Here is a 17,859-nt window from a genome sequence, read left to right as displayed (position 1 = left end):
AAAACAACTACAGAGCATAATGTTGGAATTAATAAGTGATATAACCACTTTAAAGAATCTTATTTTATAAATAAGTGGAATGAAACAGTATGAATTAGGGATGTAACGATTCACTCAACTCCAGATACGATTCGATTCACGATACTGGGTTCACGATACGATTCTCTCGCGATTTATTCTACAAAATGGGACTGTAGTCAAATGATGACTGAAAAATATTCCTTTTCTTCATATTATTCGGTATATTTTTTTATCTTATTTTGTGTTTTGTGTTTTTTTTTTTGTCGTTTTGCGAGTTGCTTGTAATATTCCGTTTGATTATCATTTCTAATTAAAAATAAATATTAAAAAACCTCATTTGTATGCTTTCATTTGTTAATTTTCCTCTCTCTGAAGTGACCCCTGTAGTGCCGTTGCGTACTCCATTTGCTTCAAAGCAATTACAAGCCGTGACATGAATGTGTGTGATGATCGATCTAAAGCTGAATTACAAAACTTTGTTACAATCTTGTGTCAGAGAATTTCTTCAGAGTCATCCATATTAAGTTGCAGCCCCAGCACATATCCATTATATATGCTGGGCATCGTCATTTTGGAGATTTCAGCCAATCAGTGTTCACATATCATCTTCACATCATGTCAGGCTGACTCCTGATAATTTAATTCCTTAGAGCGTCTATGGTGAAATAGCATTTTAATCGGATTGTTTAGTGCTTAGTCATGCGTTCATCTAGTTCCTTGGATGTTATGACATGATTCCTAAGAAGACCAGGAACATTACACGTCTCAATGTTGCACTTACCAACAAAGTCGGAATGGGACTGAAAATGCCGGTTGGTGCAACATCTGGATGCCACTATCGGATATCTTACGACAGATCCACACACGTCTTCGGTTGAACAAAGAAGATTTTTAAAAACAGGAACGTTTACGCTACCATGGCAACCATCTGATGCCTTCAACGAGTGACGCACCGAAATTCTGGCTACTGAAAATTTTCGTTCGAAAAAAGCACAAAAGCGCATTGTATATTGTTGGAGTGTCAGTGCTAAATAAATATTTATATATTTTTAATTGATTTATTCTTTAAAGCATTATTATTTATTTATACAATTGCAATGTTTTAATTTTAATGAGGTTAGTACTAGGGCTGAACGACTTTGGAAAATAATCTAATTGCGATTTTTTTTTTTCCTCAATATTGCGATTGCGATTTAATATGCGATTATTTTTTCAAGGGCCTCTTGTCGGGTGTTTTTTTAATGAACACCAGCAATAAATCAATCTGTTTCATAATAAACAATTTCAGATGTATTTAAACTTTAAAGAAATATAAAACATACATTTTAAAGCACAGATTACAACAACAAAGCAGACAAATCTGTGGCTTTACCTTTTCAACATATAGAAAGATTGCACTTCTTGTAGCGTAGACCATTGACAGCATGTGCAGACAAAGAAAAATGAATAAAAAAAATAACAGCCTTTACAATTTAAAAAAAAAATAAAAAAATTGCATTTCATGATATCGTGATAGTATCGCAAATGCAATTAATCGTTCAGCCTTAGTAGCATAAATGCAATGGGTCTCATAATTTGCATAAATTTTTTTTTTGTGTGTCTGTTTCTGGTCTTGTCTTTCCTCAGTTTCCTCATTTTCGGTTTCGGCCAAGAATTCTCATTTCAGGGCATCCCTACCTTTATCCTCATCAAACCCGTAAGGAGTTACGTGATTGGTGCACTTCCTTGAGTAATCGCTATGTCACGGTTGTTGACCTCCACATGCGTGCTGTTAAAGTGCTTTTTATTGCATATGCAGCTTCTAAATCACCTCTAATTCCTACTAAACTAATAAATATTACATACAAGTCTTTTAGTTCAGATGTATTTGTCATTTGGGATGAAAATGACCTCAGTTATATTTTATCCATCATCGTTGTACAATGATAAAAGTGAGACATACGTGATAATCCTGTGCCGGTGCAGGCTTGGTGCAACTAGACAGAGAGCAAACAATAAACCAGTCCACGTCAAACACCTGGGACGGTTCTGATTGCAAAAGCTTTCATAAACACATCAGGCAAAGTGTGATGCAACATCTACGTCTGTAGTTCACATTAGACTGTTCCATTGTAGTGTGATGGCAAAGGCGTTGAGACAACTATAATAAAAATGGCTGCCATTAAGTTATATGAAAGTTACTTTGCAGAGCGACAGTGGAAACCGGTATGAATGAGTCAATATTTGTCAGCCATTCATCCACATCTTTGGTTTCCTTGAGGTCCAAAGCTGATCCCTTTCGACACTCCCATTTAAATTTGCACTTTGGTGTTAGGTTTGCATTAAGCAAACCTCGACTTTTACATTTAACTGTTGGTCAATGTTCAATTTCAGGAATAGTGATAGAACGATACATCGGTCGACCGATATTATCGGCCGATTTTTGCTTATTTTTTTAAGTGTATCAGCATCGGCCGATGCGGGCTGCTGCGTTTGCCGATCCGCATTATTTACAGAGAGCTGAAATATGTTGTTGTTCTTGTTCTACATCACCCGTTTTTAATATTTGTTAAATATTTTTTTAATTGTTGTCGTTCTACTTCACTTTTGTTAATTTCAATAAATGTTCCTTTTTTTTTTTTTTTTTTTTTTTTTAAAAGAGACTCGTACCATTTGTTATCCTCATTGTGTAATTTTTATGATGTAAATTGAGGGATCAAAAGTAGTAGGGGTGTCCCGATCCGATACTGAAATTGGACATTGGTCCAATATCAGCCAGAAAACGAATATCGGATTTTGCGCCCCGAATCTCGGACTGCATCTAAAATCTCCTATATATATTGTAGAATACTGTAGATATTATGTTGAAGGTTAAAATGTATGTAACCAATTGGTTAATAATAAATGAGTCAGTTTTTCTCATACCTACTGTTGCTGACTATTGTTCTCTGTTTGAGTAACATCACTAGATCAAGACTTTTCAAACATTCCACACTACAAAATAAGTAAATAAAAGTAGGTATGATTCGGCATCTGTATTGGCCAATACTCAAGGCTGCAATATTGGGATTGTATCGGAAGTAAAAAATTTGTACCAGGACATCCCTAAAAAGTAGTATCGGCTCAAGAAAATTGGCAGTCCGTATCGGTCATCGGCTAAAGCTGATGGGGGAAAAATCGGTATCGGATGTAGCGCAGATCATTGTCATATGACAATGAGGCTGGTGTTTAAAGAAGATTTTACTAATGAAACGATGTAAACACACGTGGAAAAAGTAAGTATGAAGTAAAGAGAACTTTCATCGGGGCTACCTATTTTTTTTCTAAAATCTTGAAATGTTCTTTAAATTATTCCACAAACTTTCCCCAAATTACAAAAAAAATATCTACAAATTTGAAAAGGTTTAAAGTGAAGATCCTGCAGGGACGGACATGAGTCACTTATTGCTTTGATATTATTAGTGCTTTATATTTTCTATATTTTATTTATACATCAAAGTGCAAACTAGAGCACAATAATGATTCAATTACTCATTCTCATGCCTAAAATCTGTGGCCCACTTAAGATAAACTGCTCCGTATTTGGTCGCTGAACTAAAATGAGTTTGACACCCTTGTGTTGGAGCAGTGAGACCATTAAAACATGCTGGACAGGTACCCTCCAGGAACAAACTCTGTACACATAAGACAGATCAATAGTCAACTATACCGCAGAGTCGTTTACCTCCAATCTGCTTCCTACTGAACAATCACAGAACTACAAAGAGTAGATCAGCCACACTTTGGTGACTGTGTGGATACAGCAGAAGTTTAGAACACCATAAAATTCACAAAAGCCAGAAGAAACAAACACTTTATTTTAAGAAATGACTTTCATTTCCTTGAAGGACATAAAACAACAGTTGGAGAGCCTCTGCTTGTTGTTGATCTGCCACAGCCCGCCTCCTACAAAGAGCTGCTTTTACACTCGCAGAGCCATGTGGGACGGCTTTGTCTCTATGCTAAACACCACCTCAGACCCCAGGCTGCACCCCAAAAACCATCAGCCACTTTGCCAGCCTTAACAAACCCAACCACCATCCTTAGCAAACACAACCACTGGCATTAGCAAACCCAACCACCATCCTTAACAAACCCAACCACCATCCTTAACAAACCCAACCACCATCCTTAACAAACCCAACCACTGGCCTTAACAAACCCAACCACTGGCCTTAACAAACCCAACCTTAAAGGTGCAGTCCGCAACTTTCAGATCCCTCTCCTCCTCCCTCCCCGCTGCTCTCTTGCCCTGCCTCCAAACTTTGCAAAGTCCCGCCCTCAGAAGAGCAAACAAGCTAACGTTAGCCCAACAGCAACGTCAGTAATATAACGTGCACTGTTAAAAGCATATTACTGCAGCGCTTCTCTCTCTCAATATGCACACACCTCAGCAGCAGCAGCAACAACACAGTGTCACTTACAGCAGCCCACACAGAGGCCGCTGCACACACAAACAACACATGCACCACAGAGTTCGAGTGTAACAATTACAAAACAAACATAATGTAAATCAAGCAGCAGTAATTACCTTTCAAGCAGAAAAGTCACCAATTCCATCTGCTACTTTTCCAGACCATACACTGTAAATAAAGACGGCGCTTCAGCCCCGGGAAAGGGGCAGGGACTGTGAGCAACAGCTGTCAGACAGTCCATCAAACACAATCCTGGCTCTGATTGGTTCTTTTTGCTCGGTCGCGGTGTATTCTGGCAATCTGCCAAAGGCAGCAGCAGCAGCAGGGAGGACTCTATGAGCATTGTTTTTTCACACAAACTATTAGTTTGATGTAAAGCTGTCCTTACATAGTGACAGCTTTAGCAAATATGACAAAAAGTCACTTTTATAAGAATAGCAGACTGTACCTTTAACAAACCCAACCACGCTACCAGTTTGACAGTCTTAACTACAATCTAAGAGACGCAGCCCGGCTGTGAAGTAGCAAACAACAGGTATCCAGCACACTGTCAAATGACAGCTGAGCCTATAAACACCGTCCCTGCTGTGGCATCAGAGCGTTCCACTTACAAAGCTTCTGTCAGCACAGACAGGAGATGTTTTCTGCACTCGTGTTTGTGCCAAGTTTTTTAGTTTTATACTTTCAACTAAAACATAGATGTGTCTGTGACGGGCTGGTGTGCTATACAGTGTGTGGCCATTTCAAGAATCAGCAGGACTCCTCTGATGAAGACTGGCAGTTGACAGTCGAAACATGTCGGGAGATAACACATTTCCTGAAAAACCCTGTCTGAATAAAGGAAACCTCAACTTAACATACTATTCAAAAATAAGACAAAATGAATCGTGCTGGTACTATTTCTCAATCAGGGTTAAGAAAGGATAAACCAAAGAAAACATGTGTTTTTAGAAGTACTAGTACAGTGCCCGTAGGAAGTATGTATACGTATATTTAGCACTGTAATATAGGCTAGCATACATCTGCAGCTTGCTGAAAGAGAGAGAGAGAGAGAGAGAGAAATTGGAAGAGGCCATTAAGTCTCAAAAATAACTAATAATAATTATTTGTATAGCGCCAATTCATAACACGTTTTATCGCAAGACGCTTCACAGAAAGCAGGTAAAATACCTTACTGTTTGTAAACAAATTACTTCATTACTTTCATGGCTTTAGACCCACATTACATATATTTCTTTTAATATTAGAATATCTAATTGTATTAAAAGACTGTTCTGGTGGGTGGAATTGCTATAGCTAATACCCCAAACCCTCTTCTTCTATCCGGGCTTGGGACTCGGAGAGAACCTATGACACCATCATCAGCAAAGGAACTTGCTTTAATTCAAGAGAACCTGTGACATCAACAATTTCTTAATATTGCGCTGTTCTGCAACGCTGCATTTAAGAAATAATTTATTAACGGTATTATTGCAGTCCAAACAAATCGGACGTTACACACCCTTGACACAAGCAGCAGCCATGTTGAAAGTCTCAGCTCTGTCTGTCCCTGAATCGCAGAGATATTTGAGCCACAGACAGAGATTCCTTGCTTTATAGATATAAAAATCCACCAGGTCATTTTTGAAATTTAAAATGAAAATCAAATTACTGCACCTTTTGTGTTTCCTATTCTGAACAGAACTCACCATGCAGCTCTACAGAAAGCCTAGTAACAAGCTACCCTTTACAATCAGCTGTGAAGTAGCAGAATAGCATCTAAACATGCAGGACAGGGGCTCTCTAGGATCAGATTTGTTAACCCACAGGTTTAAAGATCTTAATTCCTCTACCCTTATTCTAAAGATTCACATGCTGCCCTAATGTCATCAACTGGGTACCAGAAAGGTCAAGTCTATAAACAAATATCTACTTTTTCTATAGAACAGCTCCATACCTTAGATCACATGTGTAAAATTCAAGGCGCAGAGGCCAAATACTGCCCTTTAAAACATCCAAATTGGCCTGCAGGGGAAAGTAAAAAATCACAGAAACCATGAATCATTGTGTAAATTACCAAATAATTTAGTTGTGGAAATCAGAGTATGATTGCAAAAGGGCGTAAAATATCTGGCAAATTTCCATGGGAACTTAAGCTTGGGAATTTTCCCAGTATTAAAAAAAAATAGAAAGTTTTCATGGGAATTATTCATTGAAAATAATCAAATATTGGGAGCAGTTTAAACCACTGCATCATAAATAAAATAATCCATGCAAAACAATACACTTTAAAAAAAGAAATACAACATTTCAACAGATGTATTTGGAAGTATAACTTTACAATTACTTAAGTGGAGTTTCATTAAATTTGAGACAAATTCAATGAAACTCCACAATATTTGCAGGGGTTCACGGTTTTCCCATGTTTGTATAACACGATGGAAGTCATTTCTACTGTCAAATTGTTGAAATTTATCAATTTTTTTCAAAATCCTTATAAATCCCCAAATTAAATAAATATTGTCGCTACCCGTCACCAATTGCTTGGATATTGTCTGTGCCTTATATACTCTACATCGGGGGTCACCAGGTAGCCCTCATGGACCATAGAAGGGGCCCTTAGGCCTGTTCTAACAGAAGCACTATTAACCAATGAGCTGGTTTCATTGCTCACAGAGATAAATACAGGTGATAGAATAGAGTACACACTGCATTTGATAAGTTTTTTGTATTAAATTAACCACCTTTAAATGTTTATTTTCACTAACACATTGGGACCAATTTGTGTAAGTGGTGCAGATGGGATTTTGTTAAAGAAGCTAGGACAGATTGTGATAAATTGTGGGTTTTTATAAATTGTTAAATTGTACAAATGCTACATGTTTCATGATTAGTTTAATAAGTTTCTAGTTCGTGGCTAGTAAAATTAGGAACATAAATATTTCCTATGAAATGTAATAGCCAGGTTTACATGGGAGCTTTAATTCCTCTTTAAACCGGAATAAAAGTTAATTCCTCTTTAACCTGACCTTGTTAAGATAAGATAATATTTCATTCATGTCGCAATGGGGAAATTTACAGTGTTATAGCAGCAAAGCAGGACAGCAGAAGAAAATCCCTCGGTGCAAAATTAGATTAGATAAAATAAAAATATGCATTAAAAAAATGGTTGACAAGAGCCAGTAACTTCAACATATAAGTCTGTATGAAATATTAAAAAAAAACAAATACAAATTAGATCAGGTGGCGATGACATTTTATGACATGATTATTGCACAAGAGGTAGGAGTGAGTTGCTCGGTTTGTGGGTGTGTTTTGCGATCTGCTGGGAGCAGGCGTGGTTCCTGACTGCAGCAGGAAGGAAGGACCAGCGGTATCGCTCCTTAATAAAAACACTTAATTCCGAATGCTAATTTAATTCTGAACTAAACTTCGTTCCGAATTAGGTTTATTCTGTTTTTAATTCTGAATTAAATAATTCCTCTTTCTTGTAAACAGTTAACACTTAAAGCCGCTTTAAGTTAATTCCGGTCGTTCTGCACATGTGCAACTTGCGGCGATGTTGCACTGGGTGACGACATAATCCAACATGGCGTCCCGGAATAGAGCCGACACTATTTAATACGAGCCTTAAAAGACATGGATATAATGAAAGAAGGGGATGGACGGAGGCATGAACATGCGCACATTAACACGGACACATGGAATGATCACACACATGGAGATCAGCAAACGGAAAACGCTTCATCGGACATGTGAAGTCTGTAAAAACGTCCCCGTACTGCTACACAGGCTGTAATATCACCAAGTTTATCTATCTTTACCAGCGAGCAACTATTTATTCCTGGTTATTGTTTTCTGGAGTTTTACTGGGCTTTATTTACTGGTGATTAGTTCATATCTCCCTTCCACTCCGAGGACCAAAGTGTGTTATTGTCCAGCTGCTGCTTCAAAAGTACAATAAAAATAAAAATGAAAACAGTTCTTATGTGTGGTCTTTTATGTTATAACTGACAATACAATGTGTTTTTCCCGATAGACGTGATACGTCATGTTCTCCCCCTGTCCAATCAGAGCCTTCCCAACCCCTAGACCTAAAGCGGAATTAACTAAAGCCGAATAAACCGGTTTTCCATGTAAACCTCAGTTCGGGAATTACTATTTCCATGTAAACACAAAGCAGAACACTTTAATTCCGAATGATTTAACTCGGAATAACTAATTCCGAATTAAAAAACATCATGTAACCGTGGGATGAATTAAGAAAAAAAAAAAAAAAGTGTTGCAAGTTGAAACCTTTCCTACCATTTTAATTACTGCTAGTTTTCCTGATTATCTTACCCTTTAATTAAAGTGAAACCGTGAAAATTTAGTATTCAAGAAGTGTATATCAAACTGGCAGCCCTTCGGATTATTCAACTCGCAGTTTCAGAAAGCTTTTATATCATTTAGACATGGAAATGCAAAGTCGCAATAATTGTTCGATTCCCCACCTCTGCGGCCCACTTGAGATAAAACTTGTAGAAAGTGTCTTTGAACGGTTGCCATACACACAAACCCCGGTGCTATTGGTACGTTTACAGAAGTTCAGGTATGTACTAGGGTTAGGGTATAACCCTATATCGTAACAATTTTTGGGGTTAGGGTTAGGTTATAACCCTATATCGTAACAATTTTTGTGGTTAGGGTTAGGTTATAACCCTATATCGCAAGAATTTTTAGGGTTAGGGTTAAGTTTACATTAGGTTTAATCTTAGACAAGTGACCTAAACTGGCCAATGAGGGGTGGTGCGTACGGATAAAATGTCAGTATATTGATACGGCAAGCGTACGGACAGCCACTGCCAAACTTGTCAGTATTTGACCCCTGAACTAAAATGAGTTTGACACCCCTGCCTTAGATCCTATGATACAAACATTTGGATACGTGACCAATAAAAGTTAGAACGATGCTTTGAAGGAAGAGGATCTGCTTCATTCTTTCCTCCTACAACTCCGATGTTCCCACTAGGTCTCCCAGTCTCTGGCCCTGGCGTTGGTGTTTACCAGTCATCCAACGGCCTCCGTGCACCGCTTCAGCCTGGCCAACAGAATCTGCCTTTTCTAAAGGATCATCCAACAACAGGCCTGACACACATCCAAACATCCAGTTTGTAGACCTCCAGCAGCTGCCGCCTCACTCATTGTTGAGCGTAGGGAACCATGCCAAGGCACAGGGATCACCATGTGCTGTATCGTAACTAAAAGAAAAGACACAATACCAGCAAGGACAGATGGACCCCTCCAAAACACAGCTGCTGTTAAATATAGCTCACAATTTATGACTCCTCCGGTTGTTTTTCAGGTTGAAACTTGCCCTTTTTTGTGTTTATTAAAGTTCAAACGACACGCGCTCAAGTGGGATAATAACGCATGACTAGGTTGTTATAGGCAAATAAATAGGCTAAAAATCTCTCATTTGTCATGTTTGTGCATTTTCAGATCCCATGTTAAGTTTATCTTAAATATTCAAATAATAAAATACAAAATTGATCTTTTTGTAATATGGAGAAAAAAACATGGAAGTAACAAAAAAAAAAAACAAAAGTGGACAGCAGCACACATAATAATGCTATACGGTCAAACTTCACCAAACATTCAAACAACATCTCAACTAGGGCTGAACGACTTTAGAAAATAATCTAATTGCGACTTTTTTTCCCCTCAATATTAAATATTTCAATATTTTTCAATGAATGAACACAAGCAATAAATCAATCTGCTTGATAATAAACAAGCAAAGAAATCTGTACATATCTAACTAACTTCCCGTTTCGTGAAACATGTAAACTGCACTTCTTAAACACTCTCTGAACTTAACAGGACAAGAAAAAGAAAAAAAGAAATAAAAATTGCAGCCTTTGCAATGACAAAATCGCGTTTTATGAAATCGCGATAATATCGCAAATGCAATTAATCGTTCAGCCCTAATCTCAAGATCATTTCACACAAACGAGAACATTTCCTGATGTTAAAATACAGTCTATGATTCCCCAATGAGGGCCTTACCCGGTGTAAACAAGCACCGCATTTAAAAAGGAAAAATGCAGTCGATAACATAAAGTTTTTATTGGTTACGATTCAAAACGAACACGGTGAATAAACCTACAATTAGCTAACCTCAACCTGTATCCATTCCCAACATGTTTCTAGAACCTATGAGAACATGCAAACCCCTCAGTCGACATATTCTGACACCAAAGAGCAGCTGACCACTGAAATCATCAACCATGGAAGATGGAACAACATTCAAGTCTGACCCATGGAGGCTCAACCTAACAACCTCCAGGACGTGAAGCAGGAGACAGGACAAACCTGCAGGACTGCAGCTCTCCAGGACTGATATTACACACAATGACATAAAGGTCGGAGGTAAACAAATCGAATTGGGTCAAATCCTTGACTGGTCAACCAGTAAAAGTTAGGCCTAAACATCAGCAATCAGGTGGTCATAATGTCACGCTTACAACTCTTTCTTTCCTTTTGAAATAGTTCAGTTTCTCCTTCACTTTTGACATTTTTCCATCCATCCTTGGACATTTTTTCTTATAACATTTACACATTCTGCAATACATGCACCATTGATTGTCATTACAGATGTGCTCCAGCTGTGGTAATATCAGTGGATGTGATTGCATGATGTGTCTGTGTGTGTTCATAGGTACAGTATGTGCAGGCAGACACATGTCTGGTCTGCAATATTTCATTGATGGGGTGAAAAAAGTGGCGTGTGCACAAGTATCTGTTTAAAAAACTACTCATAAGAGCAATGGGAAATTAGTTTGATCTTGAAAACTAATAGCTAAATGTGATCATGTAGTCCTAGGTCTGGTTAGGAATCATCGGTCAGATCCAGTCTTTACCAACCAGTGGTGTGTGGAAATATATTTATCAGTCAGTTTATAATTCATAAAATCTGTTTCCAGGTAATTACACAAGCGCAGTTTTAATTCAAACACATATTAATATGAATCTCTAAAGACAAACACTAAACTGCTCCAATAATTGATATATTGGGAAAACATGAGAGATGAGTTGCTATAGATACAGCATGCCGACACACACAGAGGAAATTAAAGTGAGACTATTATGATGTGATCATGTTGGAAGTGATTTGATAATTATGCAAAGAAGGTGCACAAGACAAAAGATTGGGAACCACAAGGAAACATTCGCCCACGTCCAGGTGACGCTGTACCCGGTCAGATCAACTCTCTGACGGCCGTACCTGAAGCGTCCTCCGCAGTGCTGGCATTGGTCCCCGACCCAGCCGGGAAAGCAGGCACAGTTCCCCGTAGTGTTGTCACACTGGCCGTTCATGCACTGCTTGTCGCACTCCTTCGCCTCGACGAGGCCCAGCAACCCGGTGACAGCGAGCAGGAGCCCGGCGGAGAGCATCAGCAAGCTCCGGCCGGAGCCCGAGCAGGCCCCGTACATTCTCCCACTAAAGATGGCTGCTGGAGGCTGACGATCAGCGGCTGCGGGGATGGAGACAGAGCCGAGCAGCGGCGGTGCTCCGGCGGGCGGCGAACAGGGATGTTCCTGGGTCTGTGCCCCAGGGGGGTCGGTGTCTAAGGTGGCGGTGGTGTCCGTCGGTGAGTCGGTTTACATCCTTCCAGCGGTGCAGCTTCCCAGCAGCGCCGCACCGAGCCGCATATTGACATCCAGAAGTGACGTGTGAGCGGAGGAAATGCGCAACAGCAGCAGAGCAAGAGCGGGGCTTTTATTTTGAAATCACCCGGCATAAATTCTGCCCTTCAATAGAAAACTCCTCACAATTTAATTATTTCTCTATGAAACTGTGGAGGTAGATTTATGTCTTTATTATTAAACTAAAAATAAATAAATAATAATACATTACAAAAACATATTTCAATTTAAAAAAAAGTTAACTTCCATCAAAAGTAAATATTTGTAGGAAAAGAAAAAAAGTGTTCACATGCAAAAAAAAAAAAATATATATATATATATGTGTGTGTGTGTGTGTGTGTGTATTTGAGACCCATATAAATTACAAAAAAAGATTACTTAAAAAAAAACAAAAAAACAAAAAAAAAAAAAAAAAATTTTCGATCAAAGAAAAAAGTGTTCAAATGCAATTATTTTGGTGTTATTTACTTATTATTGCATTTGAACACTTTTTTCATCGTTTGAAGATATTTGTTTTTGATTGAAAAAAATATTTTTTTTGTTTGTGTGTTTATTTTTTGTTGCAGTGAAAGATTTGTGTCTATTATTCAATCAACAACAATATATATATATATATATATATATTTTTTTTTTTTTTTTTTTTTTTTTTTTGTTGAATAATAAAGACACAAATCTACCTACATATTTAACCAGTATGCATGATGTCAACATTATTGTAACATTTCACGTTATTTACCTAGTGAAAACACAACACTAAATAAAACGTCATAATTTTTTGCTCTTATTTAATTTAATGCTGTTATTTACAGGTTAAATTATGCCTCACATTAAGTGCTTTTACCAGGATTTTTACTTTTTATTTATTTCTTTTTATTTAAAAGCATCTGGCTGCATAAACTACATGTCCCACAATGATTTACAACTCAAGACTTGGGAAATTAACATTGTGTAAATACAGTTCAGAGGAATTTTTGATAAAGATAAAATATGAATTTAGACCAAATATTAGGGCTTTCATTATCTGTCATCATTTACCTCTTACTAATATAGTTGTTTACTAATTTATTTGTTAAATACATATTACTACTTTAATTTATTAACTCAAAGTTCACCCTGTAAATTTTGTTACAAGGAGGATATTTTTATTACTATGATTGTTGTTACAGGTATTGATGTTAATATTGATTATACAGCGATGAAAATAATTCTTACTGTTGTCGCTATTATCAGAATTGTTAGGCTTTTTAATATATAAATATATTAGTTGTTTTTTTTTCCTGTTGCTTTCAATAATTGATTATTGTACCAATATCTGCTATAGATTTTTTGCTCTCATTGTTGAACACTTACAGCATTGCTGTCCCAGTTAAAAATGTTATAATTTCTACTGTCATTACAGTTGTTATTAACATTGTTATTTTAAAAAAGAAGAGGGGAAAGGGGGTAAAAATAAGAAAGGAGTATAAAAAAAAAACAGTATTGCTATCACCCCAATCATTGCTATTATCATTATTGTTGTTTATATTATTATTACTACCATTTGGGTTTAGTGTTATTACTTACTACTGCAAACCAAGTGATTGTCCTGTGTTGTCAGGCTAGATGTTAGGGATTTATTTATTTTTTAAGGGAAATTATATATGTTAGTTGTTTAATTTTTTACCTTTACTATTTTAGCTGGAAAAGCTGTTATATTTGTAGTTTTTGCTTTTAATATAAAGTGTACAGTTTCTCATAGTGGTTTAATAACTGTCAAGCGTTATTAAAATTGTTACATTTTGCCTGTTACTGTGTCCAAGTTCACCAATGAGTTTATTTCCAGTCATTATTGTAACTATTACTATTTCCTCTAATAGTTGGTGTTCCTTTTGTTTCAAGTACATTTTAAAAGTACAACTGAATAAATACATTTAGATGTACTCACAATAGTCATAGTTATGACCGACATGCAAGTACAGTAGTAATAAACAGAACCAATGTGTGGTTTATAGAAGTTTAAATGACTTTTTTCCTTCTTTAATTTATTTCATGACTATTTGACATTTTTAAAGCAAATTAAAAGGAATCTGCTATTGTGTAATTGTATTTCTCTCTTCACCTCCAGCCCACAGACTGCACACCAAACACATTAAACTGTACAAACGCTCTAGAACAGTTTATTAAAGTTAGACTTATAAGAAGTCCTCGTATTCAAACGAGCTCCATTGCATGAAGCACGTTCGTAACACCAACCCAAAACGGATTGATCACAGCGTCAGAAACATAAATAAACCAAATTAACATATTTACAGCTCAACATGGACAAATCGGCAGTTTGTGCGTGAGGATTTACAGCTACAGGCTGATGCCGAGGGAGGGATGGTGAACCCACAACGTACCGGTTTGATCGAAAACATCTGCTGATAACAGCAGCAGCAGAAACACAGGCTGTCGTCCTGTAAAGGAGTTCAAACATGTGAAAATGTCCTTCAGGGTCCTACGGTGAATATAAACACAGTCCAAGAAAAACAAATAAAGGGTGAATTATCTTCAGATGTTTTTGATCCTTCATAGAAATATTTTTCACCCTAACTTGAAGATATTTGTAAGCATTAAACCATTGAGAGAAGTCCATGTGTTGTCCAATGAGTTGGACCAAAAAGTTGCCCTTCATTTTGCCTTAAAAAAAAAAACGAAACAAAAAAACAGATTCTTAGAAAAGTACAATCATAGAAAGCACATTTTTGTTAGTTGTGTGTGTGTGTGTGTGTGTGTGTGTGTGTGGTTTCAAACAGGTCCCAGCTCCTCTAATGCACATTAAACAATGCTTATGTGGGATCACATAACCATAATGAGGTCCAGGTCCCCGCACCTCCATAGAAGAAGACCGACAAACACTGAGGATGAGCACAGGAACATTCAGTTATGCATTAATGGTGGAAAAGCTCGTCTCATTGTTCCCCACTCACACTATTTCACACTATCTTACAAGCGTTGAAGACTGTGTGTATGTACAAGTTTGATCAAATGATTCTGTCTGAAAAAAAGAACAGAAGCTTTATCATTCAGGGTCTGTACAGAGAGCAACAGGAAATGATTGAGCACCTCAGAGTCGGTGTGTGGAAAGGAACAAACTGGCGTCGGATCAGGAACATGCAAAAGAACACGAGTCGATCAATAAGAGCAGCAGAACATTAGAGCCACGCAGGACGAAAAAAAGAGTTAAAAGGAAAACTTTTGGTTAAAGAGTAAAAAGTGTCATTTGAACTTTCACTTTCAGGCAGATGTATGGGTATGATTTTAGAAATGGGAGAAAAATATGGTGCAACATGTATTTTGTTTGTTGTGACAGTTTGAGTTTTCGATTTCTCTCAACAGAAGAACAGAGAGAATATTTCACTTTATATTCACGTTTCAGAGAGAAAGAAAATATATTGCCAAAAATGTAAGGATTTTTTTGCAGATATTTGACCAAAAATGCCACATTTTTTGGTGGAATTATTTACGCAATAATTTTCACTCCAAAAAAAGAGAAATAATTAGAATTAGAATGAATGAGGGTGAGAGTAATCGTCCAAATTGTGTTGCCATTAAAATCTAAAAAATGGGATCAAGTTCAGATTTTGTGACAGTTATATTAAATCCTTAGAGCAAGTTTAATGGATTTTAATTTTGGTTTTATTTTAGCTGAATTTAAATTCAGTTGATCTTCCTTCTACAAATAAGCAACCTTTGTGGAATGACTTAAAAAGGAACTTAAAGATGCAATATCAAGTGTGACAATAACTACTTTTTACATTTTTAAACAAAAGTTCTCTACTTTTTACTACAAAACAATGATTTGCGTGGCTCTAAAACTGACTTTAAGCCTCTGTGCTGTTAACAGATCAACAGGACTCACCGACTGACAACGTCATCGTAAACTAAGTTAAACGGGTAAAAAACAGACGATGGGATTTTTTTGGTCTCCCAGATCAGGCAAATCAGGTGTCACACCACCAGTTAGTGCTCGTACTGGAGGAGTACGTGTTACTGGCAGCCATGATGAAGCGTGGAAGGCCTCTTCGGGGGGTCCCCTTGGTTTGCATACCTGAGGTCAGTGTGGATGAGCGATGGGAGCAAAGCAGCAGGTCGGGAGGCAGAGCTCAAACTGAACCCATCTGAACCCAGAGTTCAGTCTGTTCTGATTGTTACACAAAGGCTGTGGGTCTAAAAAAGGGAGATTTTAGTGGTAAATGAGGTTAAAACTGGGAACCTGGGCACCGTACGATGGATCTGTGCACAAGTTGTTCTTGGCTTTCAAAGCAAGTGTGAGGCAGAGAGCTTGAGCCGCAGACCACGAGGAGGATTAAAAAAAACAGGAGGTCGGCCCGCGTCATGTCCTCAGGTCGCTGACGTCTGGCGTGAAGGCCGGCCCATGGACGAGGCGCTGTACGTGCGGGAGCGCTGCCTCATGGCCAGTCGGCAAGGCAGCTCCAGTTCCAGCTCCTGGAAGAGGGGGTTCCCTGTGATGTCGGCCGCCTCGGGGCGCTCGCTGGGGCTGGGCGATAGCATGCTGTGCACCATGCTCAGCTGCACACACACACACACACACACACACACACACACACACACACTGTGAGACACACCCCCAGTTCACTGTGTGTGTTTAGATAAGTGAGTATGTTCCTGGTGTCAGAGATTCACAGATTAAAGCGTGGGATTATGTTAATCTAATTATGAGGCAGTGCTTAATAGACTATAGGACGAGGTGTGCGCTCAACACGTTACAGAATCCCTCTGAATACAGAATGCCTCTGAATACAGAATGCCATTGTTTACATTTTTATTCTATTATTGTGTTTGAATTGTATTTACTACAAAGCTTTTGTACTTTTATTTAGCAGACATTACGTGACTGCGTATAGATTTAATCTTGTCAACACAACAGTTTGACATTTTCTTTCATTTATGGTTGTGGCTCACAATAATAGTTAAACTACATTAGTTTTTTCTGAAACAGTGCATTAAATGCTGGTAAAACAACATTTTATTTACCTCGTAATGGTATTGCTTTGAATGCAGAATAGTTTTATTTATAGTAAAACTATTGTATGGAATAGTTTTATTTTTAGTGATTTTTTTAATATATAGCATTAGCAATAGTTTTATTTATAGTGAATAGTTTTACTGATAATAATAATTGTATTTATACTGAATAGTTTTTCATAGTAATGTTTTATTCATACAAAAAAGTTCATTTTGTACTAATTATTTAGTTATTTTTTATACTAATCAAATAATCAATAAAGTGCAATGTTTTCTCATTTGTCATGATCAGTTTCTTATCTGTGAGTTAATAGGTAATAAATGTTGGTGAGAAAAAACGTTGAACTGAGTGTTTGCAACCACTTCTGTTTGGTGCAGTTAGCTTTGGAAGCCGCTAAAAAAAAAAAAAAAAAAAAAAAAAAAAAAAAAAAAAAAAAAAAAAAAAAAACCTTTGGAAGCCGCTAGATGGCGACACTCACCTCCTGTGTGTTCTTTTTGGAGAAGATTTCAGGGAAGCTCAGCGCTCTCACCTCAGTCAGCGTCTACAGGTAAACAAACAAACATGTTAGCTGAGCCAGTCCTTTTCTTTCAATTACAAACACCTCACAGTTATTTTAAAGCTGTATGAAGAAACAAACATCAACTGACAAATTGGGATTAAACTAAAAACATACATTTATGTTTATGGATTCAATTCAATCCAGATTATTGTATTTTTGTGTCCATTTGT

At 37.3% G+C, this 17,859-nt stretch overlaps 2 protein-coding genes across 2 annotated transcripts in view; both read right to left on the bottom strand.

Moving 5' to 3' along the window:
• Positions 1–12,134, bottom strand: part of atrn (attractin) — a 174,846-nt gene extending 162,712 nt beyond the window's left edge. The window contains exon 1 of the mRNA XM_028437841.1: positions 11,701–12,134. Coding sequence (XP_028293642.1) covers positions 11,701–11,909 — 209 coding nt within the window. The 5' untranslated portion in view covers positions 11,910–12,134. The remainder of the gene's footprint in view (positions 1–11,700) is intronic.
• Positions 12,135–14,250: 2,116 nt separating this feature from the next.
• The window catches only part of eif2ak3 (eukaryotic translation initiation factor 2-alpha kinase 3), a 37,397-nt gene continuing 33,788 nt past the window's right edge, over positions 14,251–17,859 (bottom strand). Inside the window, exons 17-18 of the mRNA XM_028438698.1 lie at positions 17,609–17,671; positions 14,251–16,673 (exon numbers count right to left, since the gene is read on the bottom strand). Of these exons, the coding sequence (XP_028294499.1) occupies positions 16,485–16,673; positions 17,609–17,671 (252 nt within the window). The 3' untranslated portion in view covers positions 14,251–16,484. The remainder of the gene's footprint in view (positions 16,674–17,608; positions 17,672–17,859) is intronic.

Source organism: Gouania willdenowi, chromosome 22 (genome assembly GCF_900634775.1).
Source record: "Gouania willdenowi chromosome 22, fGouWil2.1, whole genome shotgun sequence".
NCBI classification, from domain to species: Eukaryota; Metazoa; Chordata; class Actinopteri; order Blenniiformes; family Gobiesocidae; genus Gouania; species Gouania willdenowi.
The sequence above is the reverse complement of the archived record's forward strand: the minus strand, read 5'-3'. Positions and strand labels throughout refer to the sequence as shown.